Source organism: Phoca vitulina, unplaced genomic scaffold, assembly GCF_004348235.1.
Source record: "Phoca vitulina isolate PV1807 unplaced genomic scaffold, GSC_HSeal_1.0 scaffold26, whole genome shotgun sequence".
In the NCBI taxonomy this organism is placed as follows: Eukaryota; Metazoa; Chordata; class Mammalia; order Carnivora; family Phocidae; genus Phoca; species Phoca vitulina.
In genome coordinates, this window is record NW_022589729.1 from 23,083,311 (window position 1) to 23,108,000 (window position 24,690).

The following is a 24,690-nucleotide window of genomic DNA, read 5'->3' on the forward strand; positions in this document are numbered from 1 at the left end:
TTAAAAAAAGATTTTATTTATTTATTTGACAGAGAGAGAGAGTGAGAGCTGGAACACAAGCAGGGGGAGTGGGAGAGGGAGAAGCAGGCTTCCTGTGGAGCAGGGAGCCCAATGCGGGATTTGATCCCAGGACCCTGGGATCATGACCTGAGCCAAAGGCAGACGCTTAACGACTGAGCCACCCAGGTGCCCCCAAAATAAAATCTTAATAAAATAAAATAAAATAAAATAAAATAAAATAAAATAAAATAAAATGTAGTGGTGACTAACCATGCTAAGTGCTGCAGAGAGTTAAGGCATACAAGATCTGCAGGGCAGCTTTTTTTTTAATGAAGGATTTTATTTTTCTTTAAAGATTTTATTTATTTATTTGAGAGAGAGAGACCATGAGCAGGAGGTGGGGGAAGAGCAGAGGGAGAGGGAGAAGCAGACTCCCCTCTGAGCAGGAAGCTGAACCGGGATCACAACCCGAAGGCAGACTCAACCGACTTAGCCACCCAGGCGCCCCTGAAGGTCGTTTTTTGTGTTTTTTTTTAAAGATTTTATTCATTTATTTGACAGAGAGAGACACAGCGAGAGAGGGAACACAAGCAGGGGGAGTGGGAGAGGGAGAAGCAGGCTTCCCACGGAACAGGGAGCCCGATGCAGGGCTCGATCCCAGGACCCCAGGATCATGACCTGAGCCGAAGGCAGACGCTTAACGACTGAGCCACCCAGGTGCCCCTGAAGGTCAGCTTTTTATTAGAGCTGACAGTAAGGTGATTGGTGAGCTTGCACTTTTTTGTAGAGCAGAGCCCTGTTCAGTGTTGAGGTTCATGGGCTAGAATTGCACCTCTCTTACCTCTCACTATTATAATGGTGGGATAGTGGGGGTAGAAGTTAGTTGAACTGAGAAGTGAAGGGAGGGGTAAAGGAATAGAAAAAGGGAGCGTTGGCTTTCAGGAAACTCACATGAAGAGAAGAGTGTCCTGTGCTTGTCCCTGTCATGGTTGACCCAACATACTGTGAGGTTAGCTTCCAATCAGAAAGAGTTGTGAGGGGTGCCTGGGTGGCTCTGACTCTTGATTTTGGCTCAGGTCATGATCTCAGGGTCCTGAGATCAAGCTTAATGTTTGGCCCCCTGCTGAATGTGGAACCTGCTTGAGATTCTCTCTCTCTGTGCCCCCCTTCCCTCCCTTCTGCTCACTTTGTGTTCTCTCCCCCCACCCCAGAAAGAAAGAAAGAAAGAAAGAAAGAAAGAAAGAAAGAAAGAAAGAAAGATCTGTGGACATCTCAGCTGTGTCCATGGAAAAGTCCCAGACTCTCTTACTCTATTTGGACCTTGGTTCTTAACCTTTAGCACTATTCCTGTGTTTACTGGAAAACTGATTATTTGGGGCCTTAACGGTCCTGCTTCTTTCTTGGTTTTAATGAGTCTTAATGTCTCAGTATTTTCTTTAGGATAGCATCTTGTGTTGTCTTTCTGGCTTCTACCCCTTCCAGCTGCCCTGTCCAACAGCCCTGACTGACGCAGCCCCTTCCACATGAATTCGACGTGCCTCATACCCTTCTCTGTCTGCTATGCCCCTTCCTAAGGGAGCATTGCCATGAAGAGGGATGGAAAGGTAGAAAAGGAGCTAGAGGACAAAAAGAGGTGTGGGGGTGGGGCATCTTTTCTTCTTCTTTTTTTTTTTTTCAGATGAGAGAGATGTTGAAGATGGAAGACGGGGTATTTGATGTAGGGAGGCCCCTGGTGGTGGAGAAAATGAATCCAGGATCCAGGTGTGGGACTGGCCCTATGTAGCAGGAAGGACACCAATTTCTCTGAAGCCAGAGCTAAACGAGGGCTCAAAGGAAGGAAAGTTTGCAGCCGGTGACGAATGAGATCGGAAACTTTGAAAAAATATTATCAATAGAGTTATCTTAGATGACTAAAGATGTAATTGGTTCTGATTTAGTTCACAGTTGTGCAGAACTTAGGTTCCATGCAATGTGCTTGCAATTTTCATATACATGATCTATTTTAATTCACCTAAATATTTGACGATTAACTTCATATAGTCGAAACATATCAATTTAAATTTATATACGGTAATGTGTCACATTTATCAAATCATTTCACATGTATTATCTAATTTTATTTTTCTAGCAATCGTTGATATATTACCTCCTCAGTTTATAGGTAAAGAAGCCAAGGTCCAAAGAGAGGTAAAATAATTTGAGTGACAGCAGGTTTTACGACTTTAGTTTCCCCAAAGAACTATTATTTTAGTGAGTCAAATTTGAAAACAGGTTTGAAAACATAAGGCATTTTTAAGGGCTGCCGTTTTGGCAGTAACAAAGAATTCTGCCTGAACTGGGTCAGGGGCAGATGCTTTTGGGTTTTGGAGAGTGCCTTATTTCCTAAGTCAGGCAGATGCTAGCCACTGACTCGGAAAACTGAGTCTTGAAATAATGAGGTTCATTCAGGTTGCTCACCCTATGAACCTTATGCTGGCCGAATCTGCATTTTCTAGATTCCCTTTTCCTTCCTTCTTTCCTCTCTCTCTCTCTCTCTCTTTCTTTCGATTTTATTTTTAAGTAATCTCTACCTCCAGCATGGGCCTTGAACTCACAACCCGGAGATCAAGAGTCACACGCTCCACTGACTGAGCCAGCCAGGCGCCCTAGATTCCCTTTTCCTATCTTCTTTCAAAAAGCCTACAAAACCTGAAGTTCTAAAAAAATCAATCAAATTGGAGCAAAATTGAGATTACCACTACTCCCTCTTGGAGATAGATTTTCATTGCTCTTTTGATTTCTAAGAGCACAGTGAGTCCATTAAAAATGACTCACTATTTCATCTTGTGGTTATTTCTAGGGATTAAATCATAATCCTCATCCTTCATAAAATAAGATGTGTCATTATTATAACAGAGAGCTTCTAAAATGCGTGCTTCCCAGTTTCTCCTCACTAGCCTTGAATAGGGCTTTTCCGTGTTTTGGAGAGTTATATTAAGCTATGCAATTTAGTATCTTACGTTTATTGAGCATTAATCCTCTGCCAGGCTCCATGCTAAGCACTTTGCATACATTATCTCATTTAATCCTCATTAGAACGCTTTAGGGTAGGTAACATTATCATCTGCAATTTCCATATGAGGGACCTGAGGCAACCAGAGTTTAGGGGACTTGCTCTTCTGGTCAGTTGTGGACAGGATTTGGAGAAGTATATGTCAGTGTAATAAGTAAAAGATTAAAAGATCTTGTGTAACCTGGAGGTGGCTCACAGGTGGCCCTTGATTCTGTGGAGTATTATTTTTGTGGTTGGAATTAAATCGGGAGCTTCCAAAAGCAATAAGAAGAGGGAAATGTGGTTAGTGTTATATGAAGGTCCTCTGACAGTTCAGGGCGGGGCACTTGGGGACACAAAAGTGAGACAGACAAGGTCCTGCTCCATTTTGGTCTCAGTCTTGGTGGGCAGATTATGATTTGGCTTATAGGCCATGCATTGTCTGGTCCTATTTAACTCGTAACTATAACCTTGATGGACACTTAATAGTTTTGTTTTTTTTTTTTAAGATTTTATTTATTTGACAGAGAGACAGCAAGAGAGGGAACACAAGCAGGGGGAGTGGGAGAGGGAGAAGCAGGCTTCCCCTGGAGCAGGGAGCCCGATGTGGGGCTCGATCCCAGGACCCTGAGATCATGACCTGAGCCGAAGGCAGATGCTTAACAACTGAGCCCCCCGGGCGCCCCAATAGTTTTTTTTTTAAGATTTATTTTTTTATTTTAGAGAGAGAGCATGAGTGGGGAGAGGGGCAGTGGGAGAGGGAGGGAGGGAGAGAAGCAGACGCCCTGCTGAGCATGGAGCCTGATGGGGCTCCATCTCACATCCCTGAGATCATGACCTGAGCTGAAATCAAGATTCGGATGCTTAACTGACTGAGCCACCCAGGCACCCTGGCACTTAATAGTTTTAATAGGATTTATTTATTTCTCATTTTTAACCACTTAAAGCATTCTCTCAGGGTTGAGCATTGAGAATTTTTCCAGTTTAGGGTCAATATGGATAGACAATTTTCCTGCATATTTTTTGGTTTCTACTGAAATATATTCTTTAAAGATAACGGGGTGGGAGGGATGGGGTGGCTGGGTGATAGACATTGGGGAGGGTATGTGCTATGGTGAGCGCTGTGAATTGTGTAAGACTGTTGAATCACAGACCTGTACCTCTGAAACAAATAATATATTATATGTTAAAAAAAAAAAAAAAGAAGATAGTAGGAAGGGAAAAATGAAGGGGAAATTGGTGGGGGAGATGAACCAGGAGAGACTATGGACTCTGAGAAACAAACTGAGGGTTCTAGAGGGGAGAGGGGTGGGGGGATGGGTTAAGCTGGTGATGGGTATTAAAGAGGGCACGTTCTGCGTGGAGCACTGGGTGTTATACGCAAACAATGAATCACGGAACGCTACATCAAAAACTAATGATGTAATGTATGGTGATTAACATAACAAAATTAAAAAATGCTAAAAAATTTATTTATTTATTTATTTATTTATTTGACAGAGAGAGAGAGAGACAGTGAGAGAGGGAACACAAGCAGGGGGAGAGGGAGAGGGAGAAGCAGGCTCCTTGCTGAGCAGGGAGCCCGAAGCAGGGCTCGATCCCAGGACCCCGCGACCATGACCTAAGCTGAAGGCAGACGCTTAACGACTGAGCCACCCAGGCACCCCTGAAATATTTTCTTAGAATAAATTTTTGTAGAACAGTTACTAGGTCAAAGAGTATGAATATCTTTATGGTTCTTTTAACACCTTATCATGTTGCTTTCTAGAAGGATTTGTGATTTACACAACAGATATTTATTAAGCATCTACTATGTATCAAGCTTTATATTAAGCACTAGGGATACACTGTGAACAGATATGGTCCCTGCCTTCAAGAAGCATACCAATTTCTGTCACTAGAAATGTATACTTCTAAATTTTTTTTAAGATTTTATTTTTGGGGGGCGCCTGGGTGGCTCAGTCGTTGGGCGTCTGCCTTTGGCTCGGGTCATGATCCCAGGGTCCTGGGATCGAGCCCCATATCGGGCTCCCTGCTTGGCGGGAAGCCTGCTTCTCCCTCTCCCACTCCCCCTGCTTGTGTTCCCTCTCTCGCTGTGTCTCTCTCTGTCAAATAAATAAATAAAATCTTTAAAAATAAAAAATATTTTATTTTTGGGGTGCCTGAGTGGCTCAGTTAAGTGCTTGACTGGTGATTTTGGCTCAGGTTATGATCTTAGGGTTGTGAGATAGAGCCCCGAATTGGGCTCTGCACTGGGCATGGAGCCTGCTAAACATTCTCTCTCTCCATCTGCCTCTCCCCCCTGCCCAAAAGCTAAAAAAAAAAAAAAGATTTTATTATTATTTGTTAAGATTTCATTTATTTGAGGGGCGCCTGGGTGGCTCAGTCGGTTAAGCGTCTGCCTTCGGCTCAGGTCATGATCCCGGGGTCCTGGGATCGAGCCCCGCATCGGGCTCCCTGCTCAGAGGGGAGCCTGCTTCTCCCTCTCCCTCTGCCTGTCGCTCCCCCATTCGTGCGTGTACTCTCTCTGTCAAATAAATAAATAAAATCTCTTTAAAAAAAAAAAAAAGATTTCATTTATTTGAGAGAGAGAGGAGAGCACAAGCAAGGGGAGGGGCAGAAGGAGAAGCAGACTCCCTGACAGGGAGCCTGCCCTGGGGCTCCATCCCAGGACTCTGGGATCATGACCTGAGCCGAAGGCAAATGCTTAACTGACTGAGTCACCCAGGCGCCCGTAGATTGTATTATTTTTTAAAGTAATCTCTATACCCAACTACCCAACGTGGGGCTCGAACTCATGACCCCAAGGTCAGGAGTTGCATGCTCTACCAACTGAGCCAGCCAGATGCCCCTATACATTTAATTTTGATGCAAAATCACCAGCACTGAAATGTAAAAAACATTTTTTTTTACTTGTACCTATTTTTTTTACACTTGCATTTAATGATTGGGTGTTTACGTTCTATTTTTAAATGAATTATTTTTGTGTGTAGGTTGATTCTTTTGTGTGTGAAATACCATTGCCCTTTTTTTTTTTTTTTAAAGATTTTATTTATTTGACAGAGAGAGACAGCGAGAGCAGGGCGTTGCTTGGGCCACCTGGGTGGCTCAGTCCGTGAAGCAGGGGGAGTGGGAGAGGGAGAAGCAGGCTTCCCGGTGAGCAGGGAGCCGGATGCGGGGCTCGATCACAGGACCCTGGGATCATGACCTGAGCCGAAGGCAGACGCTTGACGACTGAGCCACCCAGGCGCCCCCCATTGCCCATTTTTATATTGTTTATTTTCTTATTCTACTTATAAACTTATTTTCTTTGTAAAATTGAAATAAATGTTTGCATCTGTCATAATATATTTTTCTTGTTAGCTTATATTTTATCATTTCATTATTACTTCCAATTATACATGTTTAAAATTTTTATGTATTTGAGATTGTCAGTCTTTCCCTTTGCCATATCTTTTGCTTATAAACGGAATGACTTTTTTCCCGTAGACCTGATAAATAATATTCTTTTTTCTGATGGTTTCTCTATAACTTAATCTTCGTTAATTTTGGAATGATTTTTAGAGTGAGTTTTAGAATAAGTCCTTTATCATCCATTCAGTTTTTCTATATAGTTGGAGCCACTTCTGGTTTCCCTTCTATCCTATTGAATACATTACCATTACCTGCACTTTTTGCCCTCTAAAAAATACTGTTGCTTGGGCCACCTGGGTGGCTCAGTCCGTGAAGCATCTGCCTTCAGCTCAGGTCATGATCCCAGGGTCCTGGAATCAAGTCCCACATCGGGCTCCCTGCTCAGTGGGGAGCCTCCTTCTCCCTCTGCCTGCCGCTTCCCCACCCCCCCGCCTTGTGCGCTCTCTCTCTGACAAATAAATAAAATCTTTAAAAAAATTAAAAAAATACTGTTGCTCAAAAAAATTAAAAAATTAAAAAATTAAACAAAAAGAAAATTAAAATAAAAATACTGTTGCCTTATAACATCTGTTTGACTAGAGTCTCTCATTGATCTCGTTATATTTCAGAATGTATTTTTGCTACTTTTTTTTGTGTTTCAAAGTCTTATTGGAATATATATTGAAACTGAGTAATCTTATGACAGTGGCTTCGGAATTCTAGTTATACCACTTGCTGGTTGCTTTTTCACAAGTTTAACTCTAAACTTCATCTGGAAACTGGGGATAATATTAATATTTGCCTCATAAAATTTTTAGGATTAAATGAAAAAATTCCATGTACGACATTTAGTACACTTTCTATCTCCACGCTTTGCATAGGAAATACTAGAATCGCGTTAATTATTATGCTTAGCTTGAGGACAAATAGCCATTTTTATAACTTCATTGTAAGGTGGGTACACCATGATTTTTTTTAGACTGAGGATTGACAAAAGTGTCACTGACACTCTTCTTATTTAAAATTCATCTTAGCGGGGCGCCTGAGTGGCTCCGTCGTTAAGCGTCTGCCTTCGGCTCAGGTCATGGTCCCAGGGTCCTGGGATCGAGCCCCGCATCGGACTCCCTGCTCTGCGGGAAGTCTGCTTCTCCCTCTCCCACTCCCTCTGCTTGTGTTCCTGCTCTCGCTATCTCTGTCTCTGTCAAACAAACAAACAAACAAATAAATAAATAAAATCTTTAAAAAAAATAAAAAATAAAAATTCATCTTAGCGGCTGCCCTGTGCCGACTCAGAATCCAGCCCCAAGGGGTCGGATTTAAAAGGGCCCAAGCCCCAAGACTTAGCGGAGCCCGGGGAGGGGCGGGCCCCGTTGCCTAGGAGATGGGGGGCGGGTCTGGGGTTTAGAATCTTTGCTACCCAACGACCGGCACTTCCTGGGGGCGGGAGGAGGCGAGGGCGTGGCGCTCGACGCGACGTCCAGCAGCCAATCAGAAAGCAGGGCGCCCATTCAAATTGCGGCCTCAGAGGAAGCCGGCGGTGGAGGTTGTGAGTGGTGTGGACATCTTCCAGGAGGTCTTCGAGAGTGGGGAACCCTGCAGAGGGGCGAAGAATCTGTGCTGTGGGGGCGTGCGGGCGGCTTTTTTACCGGCGACCGCTGAGGTGCGAGCGGAGGCCCTAGCGCGGGGTCCCCCACCGGCCCCGAAATCCCGGTTGGCGGCGAAGGGGTCCCCGGAGAACGCGCGCGGGCGGCGCCTCTGCGGGGCCTGGGAAGCTGGACTTCAGGGCCCCTCGGCCCTCAGCCTCACCCACTGAAAGGCTCGCCCAGTCGTTTGGCATTAAGAGGTACACTCGCCGTCCCAGCCCTCGGAGTGACTAGCTGAGAACCCATCCACGGGGATCTTTTGGTTCTGGTTGTGACTTAATTTCCTTCTTTCTATTCATTTCACTCCTCTTTAAACTCCGGTAGCGAAACTTCCCAAACAAAAAGCCCTATCTATTTGTGTAAGTAGCAAATAGTTTTTAGCTGCGGTAGAATTTCCAGAATCTTTTCTTGCCTTTAAATTTATTTCCGTAATAGGAGCATTCTATATTTTTAGTTAAAAGGTTGAGGGCAGGTGCTTATATCCTGACGATTTTTTTTTTTCTTTTTTTGGGGGGGGTGGTGGTGGTGGTGGTAATGATTATTACTTATTTGGAACTTTAAATTACTTAAAAGTTAACTTCTATTATATTCCTGCATAGCAGTATCTATGGAATAGTTTGAGCAAGTGTCATTTTACAAGTTAGAACCAGGCATGCAAATTTAAAGACTTGTTTACATCAGTATTACCAGTTTGGTGCAGAGTTGACTAGAAGCCAGACCTTTTAGCTGTCACTGCTGTTCTTTTTCTTTTAAACCGTTAATGCTGGATAGATATTGTTGACATATTTATATACACACCTGTCTACTTTGTTGTCTAATTGCTAGAGGGCAAGCTGTCTACTTATCTAATCCTGCATAATTTTTCTCAACAGAAGCAATTAATTTACTTATTGTAGTTATTGTCTATGGTATTTATTTGGGAATACTCTGTTTTGTGACCCCTCTCAAACTAATCTCCACGAGGCATTCCTGTATTTAACATACATTCAACAGGTATTACCAAATGCTTTATCCAGTCTTTGATTTAGGTGCCAGGGTTTCTGTTAGTCCCTCTCCTAATCTGCAAACAGGGAGTACTAAATAAAAATCTTTGCTGACATGCACATTCCTCCTCCCCCCCCTTCCTCCCTCTCTTTTCCTTATTGTGTTAAAATACACATAACATGTATTATCTTATCTGTTTTTACGTATACATTTTAAAGTGTATATCCTTAAATACATTCACATTGTTGTGCAGACATTACTACCATCCATCCCCATAATCCTTTGTCATCTTGTAAATCTGAAACTCTGTACTTATTAAACAATAACTCCTCATTTTCCCCTGGCCTCAGCCCCTGGCAACCACCATTATACTTTCTGTCTTTATGATTTTAACTACTCCAAGTACCTCATATGAGTGGAATCATACAATATTTGTCTTTTTGTGACTGACTTATTTCACTTAGCATTATGTCTTCAAGATTCATCCATGTTGTAGCATATTGCAGAATTTCTTTATAAGGCTGCATAATATTTCATGGTGTGTAAATACCACATTTTGGTAAGCCATTCATCAGTCCACGGACACTTGGGTTGCTTCCATGTTTTAGCTATAGCGAATAATGCTGCTATGAACATGAGCGTACAATGGTCTCTTCAAGACCCTGCTTTTAATTCTTTTGGTTAGATAATCCAGAAGTAGAATTTCTAGGTCATATGGTAATTCTATTTTTAGTGTTTTTGAGGAACTTCCATACTATTTTCCACAGTGGCTGTGCCATTTTACATTTCCGCCAGTAGTGCTCAAGGGTACCAATTTCTCCACGTCCTCGCCAGCACTTGCTTTTTTGTTCGTAGCCATCATAATGGGTGTGATGTGGTATCTCATTGTAGTTTTGATTTGCATTTCCCTAATGATTAGTGATGTTGAGCATCTTCTTAGGTGCTTATTGGCCATTCGAATATCTTCTTTGACATGCACTATTTATATCTTTTAAGTCACTGGGCCTCTTTGTCCTGATATAATGGAAATCCATGTATTCCTTCTAGACTAAGAAAATGGGAACAGGGTCTTGTCTTTGAAATCCATAGTATCTATCAGAGGGCCTGGCACATAATAGGGACTCAGTAAATATTTGTTGCATAATTATTATAAGCTCTTTGAAGGCAGAGATTTGTCTGAAGCTGCTTGGGAACAGTATCTGAGGAGGAGATTGTGATTTATTCTAACGTATTCATTCCTCTGGGAAGTTACTTTCACAATGGAAGGTTCTCATATTTTTTAATGCCTGTTTATAGTCTTACAATATAATTTTTTTTTTTTTTTTACAGTTTAGCAGATAATTGGAAACTGATACATAAGATATGGCTGGAAGTCAAATGAACGTCTAAAGAAGAGCTTCGGTTCTTCACCAACATTCTTTTTTAAAACAACTTCCTGCCACAATGTCAGTATACACCGCACATAATAGAAATAACAGGGATATCCTTGGTATACCTTCTTCCCAAAAGAGTTCATCACTGAATGTCCTCACCCATAGTAGCAGACGTAAGCTGCATTTGAATTCGGGTATGTCAGAATGTGAAAATGATGATCCGTTATTGAGATCTGCAAATAAAATCAGAGACATAAATAGTACTTATGTGATTTCTGCCTGTAAAAAAACAGGAGAGGTACCTCTTACCCCTGACCCTGCTGGTAGATTGGCACTTCAGAGAAGAGTTACAAGGAACAAAGAATCATCTTTGCGTGGCAGTGAGTTGGGGGACTCAACTGAAAAAACTGCAGAAACACGTCTTACGTTACAACGTCGTGCTAAAACAGAGTCTGTGGAAAAGTGGAAAACAGCTCAAACAGATTCTGTGGAAAAGCGGAAAACAGCTCAAACAGATTGTGTGAAAAAGTGGAAAACAACACAGAATGTGGGAAGCCCAACAGAAAATGATTGTGCTTCCCTGGAAATGAGGAGAAAGGTAACAATTGTAAATAATGGTAAAGACTCTTCTGTTGCATCTTTTGGACCTTTAGCCAAAGACCGAAAAGACATTGAAATGATGGCTGATGAAAAACACAAAGAAACGTTTTCTGCCCTCCTTGAGGCAAATGAACATGTCGCACTTAAATACTTAAGTAATAGAGCACCCACTGACGCCCAGAGTCAGACTAAAGTTGTTCCATCCGGACACTTGGCAACAAAGCCTCTTCAGAGCAAGTTGAACATCAAAGTGCCAGGAACAGGAAACTTGCATCATAGAAGTATTGGGAAGGATATGGCAAAAAATTCAAATAAATTTGGAAGCTTAGAAAAAAGAACACCTACAAAGTACATTGTAGGACACAAATGGACACCGAAGTGTGGCACACCACAGCTTACGAGCCCAGCTGCATCGATACTGAAAAATAGGGTGCCTAGCCTCCAAGTTAAACAAAAGCCAAGAAGTTCTCTTCTAGCAAATGAAAAGGAAAGGTCACAAGAAAATACACTCCTTCTTGAAGAGGAAACAACAGGTCGGAACACCTCGATAGAAAGAGACCCCTTAAAAGTAGAGAACAGTCAAGTGACAGTGGCAGTACGTGTGAGGCCTTTCAGCAAGAGGTATGTTACACCTTTTAAAATCTAAGGCCAAACTACTGACATGCGATGTGTCTAATTCCACTCTGCCTGTGGAAAGTGAGTGCATTCATGCATCTTCAAGCTTGGTGGTGGCATTTCTATGTAGGGAGAAATTTTAGGTTTAGTTGTAGAACCCTCATTATTTTTGATGATTGGGTGTAAAATTAAAACATTGAAATCAGCATCTTTTGCAAATGTAAATTTCTTTAGATCTGCTGCTTTGAAAACGTCAGAATGACTTAAGTCTATAATGCAGTCTGCTTTCAAATCTGCAATGTATGGCAGGCTCCTCTGTGTTTCCCTTAAAAAGAGCACTTGTTAGGTCACTTATTCCCCAAAGAGGTCCTTCCAAAACTCCATCCAGCGTAGTATCATCCTCATTGTCATCACTGATATATAGTAGTTATAAATGCAGTGCTTTATTAGATTTGATGTTGATGGTAAAAAATCTCTCTCCAAAGTGATTGTGGGTGAGATAGTCACAGATTACAGGTAGGGCTGAGAAAGATGGACATGACAAAATGTGAATGTGGCATCTAATTATTTTTGAATGTTTTGTGGGGTGACTGCGAAAAAACTTCAGAGTTAGTAGTTGTTAACTCTGTTGTATATCTAAGCAAGATGTGAGAGTATATGGTGACTGCTGCCGTGGGGGAAGGAACCCTTAGTTTAAACCTAAAGGGTCAGTAAAGGTAAGTTATACAGTGCTTTAAAGGCTGTTCGTGAAGATGTGGGGTTAGTGATAAGTGAGAGAACTGAGGGTGAGTTGGCTGGAGAGAATGAGGAAACCTCAAAGACAGGCCTCAAGGATCATGATAGGGCAAGAGGCAACAGAAAGAACAGAGCTGGTAGGAATAAACCCCACGATGGATGACTACCCTGAAGAGAACTTAGAAAGGAACCAAGTACCTGAGTTGAGACTCATCAGACAAGCCATGCAAACTGGGCTGATAACAGGGGTGGCGGGGCACTTGTCACACTGAAGAGGCAGGTGGATTCCAGAATAAATTCTGATCTAAAACAGAGTTGGGGGCAAAAAGGGATATCTGGGCCAGACAAGGTGATAATATTTTTCTGCAGATGTAAAGTAAGTGAAAGATTTCTACCTAAGTCTGAGCTGGAAGAAGGGTGCACCTGAAAATCCATGACTTTAAGGGAGATAATCTAACGGAGGGACCTTTGGATTAACGGTAACAGTAGGCAGTAGCCCAAAGAGATTTATGATTGAGACTTATATTTAACTGAGTTTGTTGAAATTATATTTGCATTTCATGTCAGGTTTATATAGATCTGCACCTCTGAAACATCTTTAAAATATATTAAAAAGTCTCCAGATTTGGACTGAAGAGTATAGGTAGATTATAGTAGGTGGGATGGGCGAAGGGAGAGCTCAAGAGAAAAAGGAAGAAGATGGAAAATCCTGTAAAAGTAGAATGATTTTTCAGACAACAGATCTGGGACTCCATTTTCCCTTTAAGTGGTGGCACTGGAGCTGTAGGAAATCTATATTTGGAAACCCACTATAATTATGTTAGCTGGTCTACATTTTCCACATAAAACTAAAGAATTATCTTGCTCTGGAGGAATGTTGTATTTAACTAGTTTTGAGGTTCTTATTATATTCTATGGAATAATACTCAAAATAATCACGGTAACTTTATATTTTTCTCTGTGCTTCTTTGTAAAGAGAGAAGGTTGAAAAAGCATCCCAGGTGGTCTTCATGAATGGGGAAGAAATAGCTGTGGAACATCCTGACATGAAACAAGTTTATAATTTTATTTATGATGTTGCATTCTGGTCTTTTGATGACTGCCATCCCAACTATGCTAGCCAGACGACTGTTTATGAGACGCTAGCAGAACCCCTCCTAGAGCGTGCCTTTGAAGGCTATAATACCTGTCTCTTCGCTTATGGTCAGACCGGCTCTGGAAAATCATATACGTAAGTGTTATTCCAAGTACAGTTACTGAGAATGTTTCAGTCTTTGGTGAGAAACAATGTAGTTTTGATAGAAAGAATGTAGTTTTGAAACCACACAGATCTGGGCTCAAATCTCATCCATTTTATATCCTGGTTCTGTGCAAACTTGGGCACGTTACTTAACCTCTGAGCTTCCGCGTATGCAGGAGATACTGTTTACTTTGTAAGTGTCATTGGCCCATTTTATTGTACATAATATGTCTTGTGTAAACCCAAGCCTGGAGAGCTTATTTTGTAAATATTATTGTGAGAATTAAAAGTAGTCATCTAATAAATGGTATATATATATTAAAGGCTCTGCTTGTACTTTCTCACAACTCTCTGAATTAGATACCTCTTATTTATTCCCATTTTATAGAAGAGGAAATTGAGGTTTACTGGGGTTAAGTATCTTGTTTAAGGTCACAGAGCTAATAAGTGCTGAGATCAAGATTTGAACTCAGGAAGATCTGACTTCAGAGCTTAGGTTATTAGATATTAATAACACAGTTTAATTAGCTTGCTTCCCATTCACTCCCCCAACCCATTTCCCCAAAGAGAATTTTTAAAAAACTAATTAGTTTTATCAACCCCCCCACCCCTGCCATTCATTATGCATTTTCCAGGATGATGGGACTTAGTGAAGAACCAGGAATAATTCCAAGGTTTTGTGAAGATCTTTTTGCTCAAGTAGCCAAAAAACAAACTCAAGAGGTATGTTCTCATCTGTAAGCCTTCATATTAGACTAGGAAACAGTCAAATTAAAATCAGAGTCAACACCACTAAAGAAATCATGGAAGATGTAATTTTAAGTTCTAGGTCGTTCTCCTGTGGAACAGTGGTATGGAGGAGAGGTTGGAGATTCAAAATTTCAGAATAAATTCTCCTTGTTGGGCAGTGATAGAAGGATCATCTCTTCTGTCTTCTCTAGCTTTTTCGGCTTTATTACTTTTATGTATGTGTAGTGGCTTATAATGTGGCAGTTATGTACCGTTACATGTTTGTAGTCAGGTGGGTACACAGACCTAACTAAGGACAGTAGACATAAACGTCAGAACAACATGAAGCAGAGAGTAGTGAAGCTGAAGTTTGAACCTAGATTCAGCTTCGAAAGCCATGCTCTTTACGCTGCCCTACCCCTGAAAAATCTGTACTGGCTTCCCTTTTCTCTTATTCCTTCGTACATGCAGCCAGTATTTACTGGGCATCCGCTGTTTGCCGAGCAGTAGATCACTTTTCCCCAAATTTGCTTGATCATAAGAATTACCAGAAATGTGTTGGGGCAGTTTTTCGTGTGTGTGTTTGATTGTGTGTGTGTGTGTGTGTGTATACACTTGCTAAAAAAAAAATCTCTCCTGGAGATTCTGATTTAGTTGATCTGGGCTACAGCTGGGAATTTATAGTTTTCGTATTTTCCCCCTAGTGATTCTTATGATAAGGGAAATTGGGGAAATACTGTGCAAGATTTGGGAATATGGAGTTAAAAGACCCAGTCCCTGTCGTTAGGAGAGTATAATGGAGGAATGAATCAGTAAATAGCCAAGTACAATCAACTTACTGCTAAATAAATTAAAATAAATACTATGATAGAGTAAGAACAGTGCGCTTTGAGAATATATAAGATTACAGGGAGCCAGGTTTTCTTAGATGAGGGACAACTGAGCTTATTTTTGAAGGAAACATAGCAGTTATTAGCTTGGTGAAGAGGCGGAAGGACATTCTAGGCAGTGGGAGCAGCATGTGCAAAGCTTTGAAAGCAAGAATGTGGGGAGCCTTTGGGAATCTATAAATTGTTTACTTTGCTTTAAGCATGGAATTTGAGAGTGGAGGGTGACAAAAGATGAAACCAGAGAGGCAGGCAGAACTCAGCTTGTGAAGGACTTTATGACCCCTGCTTCCAGGAATCTAGAAAGCTATGGAAGGATTTTAAGCAGGGAAGTCAAGTGATCATCTTTGCTCTTTAAAAAAAAATATAGCTCTGGCTGCAGTGTGGAGAATGGATTGAAAGGAAGTAGAACTGGATGCAAAGAGACCAGTTGTGGGACTTGTAAACTGTGTAAGGAAGGCATGACAAGGGGCTAGACTAAGGTAGTGACTGCACAGTTGAATATTTGAGAGATCCTAGTAAGTAGAACTTATCTTCTTTGGAGAAATATCTGTTCAAGTCCTTTGCCCGTTTTTAAATTGGGTTGTTTGTTTTTTTTGCTGTTGAGTTGTAACAGTCCTTTATATATTCTGGATCCTAGAACCTTATCAGATATATAATTTGCAAAAAATGCAAGGATTTTTAAAATAAGTTGCATGCTGTGTTTCTATTCCTCTTACTAGGTCAGCTACCACCTTGAAATGAGCTTTTTTGAAGTATATAATGAAAAAATTCATGACCTTCTGGTTTGTAAAGGCGAAAACGGGCAGAGAAAGCAACCAGTAAGATTAAAACAATTTATGATTTGTTTTTAATTTGTTTTTATGAATGCATATAGTTATACTAGTTCTCAAGATGATCTATATGGCTTGCAATTTTACTAAAATTGCTATTAGGGGCACCTGAGTGGCTCAGCCAGTTAAGCGTCTGCCTTCGGCTCGGATCGTGATCTCGGGGTCCTGGGATCGAGTTCCGCATCAGGCTCTCTGCTCAGTGGGGAGTCTGCTTCTTACTCTCCCTCTGTGCTCTCCCTCTCTCTCTGAAATAAATCCTTATTTATTTGACAGAGAGAGCACGCACAAGCAGGGGAGCAGAAGAGGGAGAAGCAGATTCCCCACTGAGCAGGGATCCCAATGCGAGGCTCAATCCCAGGACCCTGGGATCATGACCTGAGCCGAAGGCAGTTGCTTAACCGTCTGAGCCACCCAGGCACCCCAATAAATAAAATCTTTAAAAAAAATAAATAAAATTGCTATTATATGATAGCAAATGCTTGGGATCTACAGTCTAAATGAGTAAATAAATAGTAAATAAGCTAAACATTATTGTTAGCGGAAATTAAATTAATTATTAAATTTAGCCTCTTTTAAATCAAATATTGTATCAAAATTAAAGATAAAATATTTGTTTCAAGATTTAGTTGGACCACTTAAATCAAACACTAAATCCCTAAAGCCAAAAAACAGTAGAAGTTTAAAAACTGTATTGTTATTATAGAATATGTATCTTAATAGATTATTTAGTAAATTGGTATCTTGTACATAATATTTTCTGTGAAATAGGAAGTTCCACAAATACATAATCTTTTTTTTTTTTAAGATTTTATTTATTTATTTGACAGACAGCGTGAGAGGGAACACAAGCAGGCGAAGTGGGATAGGGAGAAGCAGGCTTCCTGCTGAGCAGGAAGCCCGATATGGGGCTCGATCCCAGGACCCTGGGATCATGCCCCGAGCTGGAGGCAGACGCTTAACCGACCGAGCCACCCACGTGCCCCTACATAATCTTTTTTAAAAACTGCTATCAAAATGTAAAATTTTGGTGGCACCTGGGTGGCTCAGTTGGTTAAGCCTCCGACTCCTGATTTTGATTCAGGTCATGATCTCATGGTTGTGGGATTGAGCCCTTCATCGGGCTCTGCACTGAGCGCAGCAGAGAGTCTGCTGGAGATTCTCTCTCTCCCTTTGCATCCTCCCTCCCCGCTGCTTGCATGCTCTCTCTCAAATAAGTAGAGTCCTTCCTTTAAAAGGATGTAAAATTTTTAATTTTGAAAAGGACATTGGAGAGCAAGAAACTAAAATCTAAAGAGGTCACTTGACTTATTCAAAATCATGTGGCTGGGCGCCTGGGTGGCTCAGTCATTAAGCATCTGCCTTAGGCTCGGGTCATGATCCCGGGGTCCTGGGATCGAGCCCCATGTCAGGCTCCTTGCTCGGTGGGGAACCTGCTTCTCCCTCTCCCACTCCCCCTGCTTGTGTTCCCTCTCTCGCCGTGTCTCTCTCTGTAAAATAAATAAATAAAATCTTTAAAAAAAGAAAACCAAAAATCACATGGCTTACTGTTGTAACATTAAGAATCTTAAACTCGGGGTGGGGGGCGCCTGGGTGGCTCAGTCGTTAAGCGTCTGCCTTCGGCTCTGGTCTTGATCCCAGGGTCCTGGGATCGAGCCCCACATCGGGCTCCCTGCTCGGCGGGAAGCCTGCTTCTCCCTCTCCCACTCCCCCTGCTTGTGTTCCCTCTCTCGCTGTGTCTCTCTCTGTCAAATAAATAGATAAAATCTTAAAAAAAATTTTTTTTTTTTTAAACTTGGCATTTTCTTCTTTGACTTAAAAGTGTTTTAAATTTCTAGTTACAAAGTTTAAAACATACAATGTAAAACTGGAAAAAATTTTAACTGTCTGAAATTTACTGAATATATTTTGGAGAGCTAATATTTAAAAGCCTAGAGATAATGGCTACTGCATGTCTTAAGAATAGGAACTAGTAAGATATTTGATGCTGCGGTGAACTGTGGCATATTTTGAAAAGTTTGTGATCCTGAAGCAGTGTCAATGCTTTACAGATTTGTGTTTGTGAGAACTTTTATATTTATCTCTGGGTCAGGTAAAGGCAAATCTCTTTGCCTTAAACTCCAAATATAGAAGAAAAGATCATTTAAAATTGTGTTTATATGAAATATTTGTTATGCCCTTAATAATGCTAATGTTTGCTTCTATTAGCTGAGAGTAAGGGAGCATCCTGTCTCTGGACCATATGTTGAAGCTTTGTCAATGTAAGTGTTTGGCTCAGCAAAAGCAAGGAGGAGAAAAGTAATGAATAGAATGAATGTTGTTCTCATTTGCCTCCCCAACTTTGAAAGCCTGGATACTTATTTAACCTCCTATCCTTAATAGTATTCAATTAATTTTTCCTCTCTTTCCAACTAGAGTGTTAGCTGCTTGTTTTTGTATTTGTTTATATCTTTCACAGCACCTGTAAAGTGCCTGAGTTATACTGTGTGTGAAATATTTGATTTTTCTCCCTTTTATCCCCTTTCCCCATTAAGTTAAGCCTTCCCTCTCGAGCTGCTTTTTATATCTATTATTTTAAGCTGAAGAGGGGAGAAGGTGCTAAAATGAGTTTAGTGTTGAGAGTGTGAAACATGCTAAGAGTCATTTACTTCATCTTTCAACACTCCAAATGCTTTCTTAAAGGAAAGGGAAAGTGGTTAGGTATGGATTTAGCTCCATTCAATAAATCTGGGATTATGTTGAGACCCATACATACTAGCATACCCACCCCTACATATGTCAAGTATATGTTTTGGTCTCATGATTTAGACTTGAATATGTTAAGAGCTAAACTGCTTCATTAATAAAAGACATACTTTTTGGTAAAATTAAAACATTTTCTACCCTTTAAGAATGGAGATAGTGAAAGATTCTGTTGAGAGTCAGTATAATCTATGAATTATTCAATTGTGGTCTTCAGAGAGTAATTATGTAATTGAAAGAGTATTATTATTTTATGAGAATAAAAGTGTAATTATCAGTAAAAACAATTTTGTCTTTTTCCTTTTTAAAAATAGGAATGTTGTCAGTTCTTACTCTGATATCCAGGTAAGATTGATTATATTTTATCTTCCTTCCATTAGACAGAAAGATCATAATCATAAGTATTCATAAGAATATTTCTCCTTAATTGCTACTTGCATAAATAAAAGGTTAATCTTATTAATTCATTATGAGCTGATTTTGTTTATTAAACTTCAATGAAAGGAATTACTCTTCTGAAGTAAAAATAAAAATTGACTATCATAGCAGCTTAGTGTTATTGAAATAGTCTTTTAGAGGTGTAATTTCCTGATTCAGATATCTGTGATGGAAGCAAAACTGACAATGGGAATACAAATTATTAAATGACAAACATTTATTAATTTCATTTCATAAACAGATTATAAAGTGTGTATATGTTGCCAAACATGCTTAACTTTGTTGTTTCTTAATTTGTTCCAATAAATTTTAGTTGGCAGTTCTGACCTCCCTCTCTTCTTTCTTGTAAGAGTTGGCTAGAATTGGGAAATAAACAAAGAGCGACTGCTGCTACTGGTATGAATGATAAAAGCTCCCGATCGCATTCAGTTTTCACCCTGGTGATGACCCAGACCAAGGTATTCTTTTTCTTGATTATTTTAAGAGTAAGAGTATGATAACATAAACATATAACATAATTGGATTTTAGTGTACACAGTAACTGAATGACTTTTGGTATATTTGGCAGTATTTTTTTTTTTTTTTTTTACTGTTTGAAAACTCAATAATATATGATTATTAATTTATTATATCATTGATATTAATATGATAATAACATTAATGTATGATATGTTTTCAATACATGGTAATTGTACAGTATTTGGAAAAACATATCAGAAAGTCAAAGATTTTTAAAAATTCAGCCATAGGTTCCACTACTCAAAGCCCCTCTAAATATTTTGGTGTATAATATTTTAGTTGTTTTACAATCACACTTAAGCAAATTTACAAAATCTTCAATAATTTTATGCCATTAAAATTCTTCGCCAAATAATCATTTTTCATAGCTGTATATTCCATGGACTACTCCAGTTCCTCTACTGTGGGCCATTTATGTTGCTTTTAAATACCTCGCTCCTTTGGGGTGCCTGGCTGGCTCAGTCTGAAGAACATGTGATTCTTGATCTTGGGGTCATGGAGTTCGAACCCCATGTTAGGTGGCGAGATTACTTAAATAAATTAAATATTTTTATTATTAATAAGTATTAATTGCTCCTCTCATGCTGAGATAAATAACACCTTTGTACACTAAGCTTTTGCTCTATTTATGGTTGTTTCCTTAATATAATTGGGTAGTTGTGAGTTTTTATCTCTTTAAAGTTATTTATTTTGGCATAATGCAAGCATTGCTCCATGTATTCTTGAATGTTTATTTTTTTACTTTTATTTTTTTAAAGAGTTTATTTATTTATTGGACACAGAGAGAGAGAGAGAGAGAGCACAAGCAGGGGGAGCCTGATGCGGGGCTCGATCCCAGGACCCTGAGATCATGACCTGAGCTGAAGCCAGATGCTTAACCGACTGAGCCACCCAGGCACCCCTATTCTCTAATGTTTATTATAAATTATAAATGATCACACATTTGTGAAGGGATAGTTTCAAAAATAAATGAGTGGTTTGTAATCTTGTATAACTTTCCCTTTCAAGACTTACATCGATAGCAAGTCATGGACAAACTTATGACATATTATATTAATGTCCTTTTGCTGCAGACGGAATCTGTGGAAGGGGAGGAACATGATCACAGAATAACGAGTCGGATAAACCTGATAGATCTGGCGGGCAGTGAGCGCTGCTCCACAGCTCGAACTAGTGGAGATCGACTGAAGGTAAATATGAGGCTTTTCGGGGGTGCCTGGCTGGCTCAGTCAGTGGAGCATGTGATTCTTGATCTTGAGATTGTGAGTTCGAACTGATGCCAGGTGTAGAGATTACTTAAAAGAAAATATTTTTTTAAGAAAATGAGGCTTTTCTCATTTTAATAAGACTTATTCCCTAGGGCATTATTTTAGGAGATTGCAAACTATATTTAACAACAACAAACAAAAACAAAAACTCTATCTGTAGTTTATAGACTGCATTGCTGTGGTTTAAAGAGAGATCTTTACTTTTTCGTTATGTTTACTTTTCAAAGAAAATTAGTAAATTTTGAGTTGTAAGAAAGTTGGTAGTTTATGGAAGAAAATATTTACTCAGTAATTATATAAGGGAAGGAATATATTTTGTGAAATAAATGTATTGCTGAGCAGTTATTTTAAATTAGATGTTTTTATCTTGTGTACAGGAAGGTGTGAGTATTAACAAGTCCTTGCTCACATTGGGAAAGGTTATATCTGCACTTTCTGAACAAGCAAACCGAAAGAGAGTTTTTATTCCTTACCGTGAATCTGTTCTTACATGGCAAGTATCTTTTGAAGTACAAAGAATTGTATAAAATGTACTGAATACTATGGGGAGAAGCACAATAGACTGACTTCATATAGCCTTGGGACAGAGAACAAGTGGTTAGTAGTGTGAATTCTAGAGTCAAACTATGTGGATCTGAATCGTGGCTCTGCATCCTATAAGCTCTGCGACTTCGGCAAATCACTCAATGCTCTAGTCTCTTTCTTCATCTGTAATATGAGGATAATAACAATACCTACCTTTTAGGGTTATAGTGAAGATTAAGTAACTATAATACTTTTAATACATAGTATGTGCTGTATTAGTGTAAGCAATTAGTACTATACTTAATGTTTTTAGTGCTTAATGTTTGAGCATATATGATACTACCAAACATGTTGCTATGTGTGTAAAGTGAAATCATTTTGTGTGGCACCCACTGACTAGTATTTAAGTGTTCAATAAGTATTTTTGTTAATGAATATGTTTTCATTAATCAGATACATTACATTCAAATTACATCTGTATAGATTTAATATCCAATTGTGATAAGCTATTAATATATAATTCTCATAAGGGCTGCATCTCTACTTGATAGCCCTGATGCGGGGCTCGATCTCAGGACCCTGAGATCATGACCTGAGCCGAAATCAAGAGTCAACGGTTAACCAACTGAGCCACCCAGGCCCTCCCAACCACTATATGTCTTTATAATTGGTTTATAGGAATGTAGTTGTCACCTGAAAACATTTAAGGAAAAATCTGATTTTTTTCTTGGTGCCTTTTGAAAGCTAGGAAGAGTGAAATTCATTCTGTGTTAATAAAGATAGGTGTTTTAGTCTCATTCTATCTTTTTTCCTCTAAAAGAAGGCTTCTGCATATTGTAGAAAACAAAATTTTTGTTTATATGCCCATTCATCCTTTTCAGTATTTATTGAGCACCTGTCCCTAAAGGTTGTGGTAGCACTGGAAATACAAGATGACTAACACACATAGTTTCTTTCCTGAAGTAGCTCCCAGTCTAGTCTGGGGAGTGGGAAGTGGTATCTTACTAAATATCTGATGGTTAACCATATTTTAAATCTTTGGTTCAGTTACTGTTTCATGAAACAATATAAAAAGTATAAGACAAAACAAAGTATTCATGAGATCTAAAAATAAGTACAAATACCACGAAAGTTCTGAATGGTGGTGTGCATGGCTGGCTCAGTCCGTAGAGCATGTGACTCTTGATCATGAATTCAAGCCCCACATTGGGTGTAGAGCTTACTTAAAATAAATAAAAAGTCCTGAATGGTATGTGAGTGAAGAGTATAATACTGTATTATATACCCTATTAATTTGTTTTGTGCTTTCTACATAATTACTGCTATTAGGTTGTTGTAGACACAAAGTCTAATTATAACTTCTTTTCCTTGAAGGCTGTTAAAAGAAAGTCTGGGTGGAAATTCAAAAACTGCAATGATTGCTACCATCAGTCCTGCTGCCAACAACATTGAAGAAACATTAAGCACACTGAGATATGCCAGCCAAGCCCGTATGATAGTCAATATCGCCAAAGTAAATGAAGATATGAACGCTAAGTTAATTAGAGGTGAAGATTTTTCTAAACATTTTAATTATTTTGTAACAGTTAAATCTCAAATATTAATTTCAGTCATGAAAATTCGCAATTTAAGAAAATTAAAGATTTTTCTTTCATACCTACTTATAATAGATACTAGTCATCATTCTACAATGATGGTGGAAGAGAGATGGAAGGACGATGGGAAGGAGAATTAGGAAGGGGAAAACAAGCAGAAAAAGACAGAAAATAGAGAGTAGGTAAAGGGGAAATAGCAAGCATAGAAAAATAATCTTACAGACTGAGTCATAGATGTGTGTAGCCTTTTCCTCTTATGACCTTTCCTCCATTGTCATTCTGTTTATCAGCTCTACTCTTGCTTAGTTCATTGATCTAAAGGACAGTGATCTAAAGGCTTAAGTTTTTAGCATAGGCCTAACTTCATTTATGCTCAGTACTACTTTCTGTGTATATCTTGGGAATCACCTGCGTAGGATGGACTTGAGTAACTGCAAGGAACCTTGATTTGAGCAGTTTTCTCTTTGCATATGTGGAACTGCCATCTTTTCATAGTCCTTTGTCCTCTGGCCCTTTTGAGCAGCAGAGGACGAATGGTCTTCAGACAAGCAGGCCAGAGAACGAATTGGCTGTATCATAGTCCATCGTCTCCCTTTTGGAGTCCCCTCTCTTTCACAAATAGGGCTATTTTCATTAAAAATAAGTCTTCTGAACTCCAGCTTGAAAAATCTTTGATTTTTATCCAACATGTCTTTATAAGTAAGGTTTGCCTTGGGACAATCCTGGTTTATGTCTGCTGCATCAGTGTGATTAATAATGTGCTTCTCAAAAGTGTCCCACTTTGAACAATACATTATATGGCCATACTACTTATGAGGGGGGAAATTCATAAAGATGGGAGCACTTTTTCAGGTTAAGACTAAGTAGAAATGAATAGGTAATGTAAGTAAAGTAAAATTGATTTCTGTAAATATTCTATTTTATTTAGTAATATTTAAAACTTGAAATAAGATTGGAAGATTATGCCTACTGTGGTAATGATTATATATCAAATGTTATTAATCATGCATCTTTTTACAAATATTTAGAGTTGAAAGCGGAAATCGAAAAGCTAAAAGCTGCTCAAAGAAACAGTCAAAATATTGACCCTGAAAGATATAGGCTGTGCCGGCAAGAAATAACATCCTTAAGAATGAAACTGCATCAACAGGAGAGAGACATGGCAGAAATGCAAAGGTGGAATATAGTCAATATTTTAGATGTCAATGTGTTGCCTGGAATCATTGGACTGGTGGGGCTGGGATTGGTGGAGAGGGAGGACTTTAGGAGGGATCTGTGGCTCTGTTTTCGTACTTCCTGTATGAATAGAGCAGTCCATCCCCAGACTATCATATTTTAAATATTCCTAAGTGGTTTCTTAATCTTTATTGATTGTCTTTAATTCTCAATCTTATGCATCTGGATATTTTTAACTCTATTATTTTGTTTGTCTTTGGAAAGAGCATGGAAAGAAAAATTTGAACAAGCTGAAAGAAGAAAACTTCAAGAAACAAAGGAGTTACAGGTATCATTTCAACTCTCTAAACTGATTTAAAAATTAAAT

General features: G+C 39.4%; 1 protein-coding gene across 1 annotated transcript in view; it reads left to right on the forward strand.

Annotated features, from left to right (window-relative positions):
• The first annotated feature begins 10,494 nt into the window (after nt 1–10,494).
• KIF14 (kinesin family member 14) overlaps nt 10,495–24,690 on the forward strand; it is a 51,687-nt gene continuing 37,491 nt past the window's right edge. The window contains exons 1-13 of the mRNA XM_032422354.1: nt 10,495–10,911; nt 10,954–11,645; nt 13,351–13,605; nt 14,250–14,337; nt 15,953–16,051; nt 18,269–18,321; nt 19,117–19,147; nt 19,591–19,698; nt 20,833–20,949; nt 21,405–21,520; nt 22,927–23,099; nt 24,176–24,323; nt 24,588–24,651. Coding sequence (XP_032278245.1) covers nt 10,495–10,911; nt 10,954–11,645; nt 13,351–13,605; nt 14,250–14,337; nt 15,953–16,051; nt 18,269–18,321; nt 19,117–19,147; nt 19,591–19,698; nt 20,833–20,949; nt 21,405–21,520; nt 22,927–23,099; nt 24,176–24,323; nt 24,588–24,651 — 2,361 coding nt within the window. The remainder of the gene's footprint in view (nt 10,912–10,953; nt 11,646–13,350; nt 13,606–14,249; nt 14,338–15,952; nt 16,052–18,268; nt 18,322–19,116; nt 19,148–19,590; nt 19,699–20,832; nt 20,950–21,404; nt 21,521–22,926; nt 23,100–24,175; nt 24,324–24,587; nt 24,652–24,690) is intronic.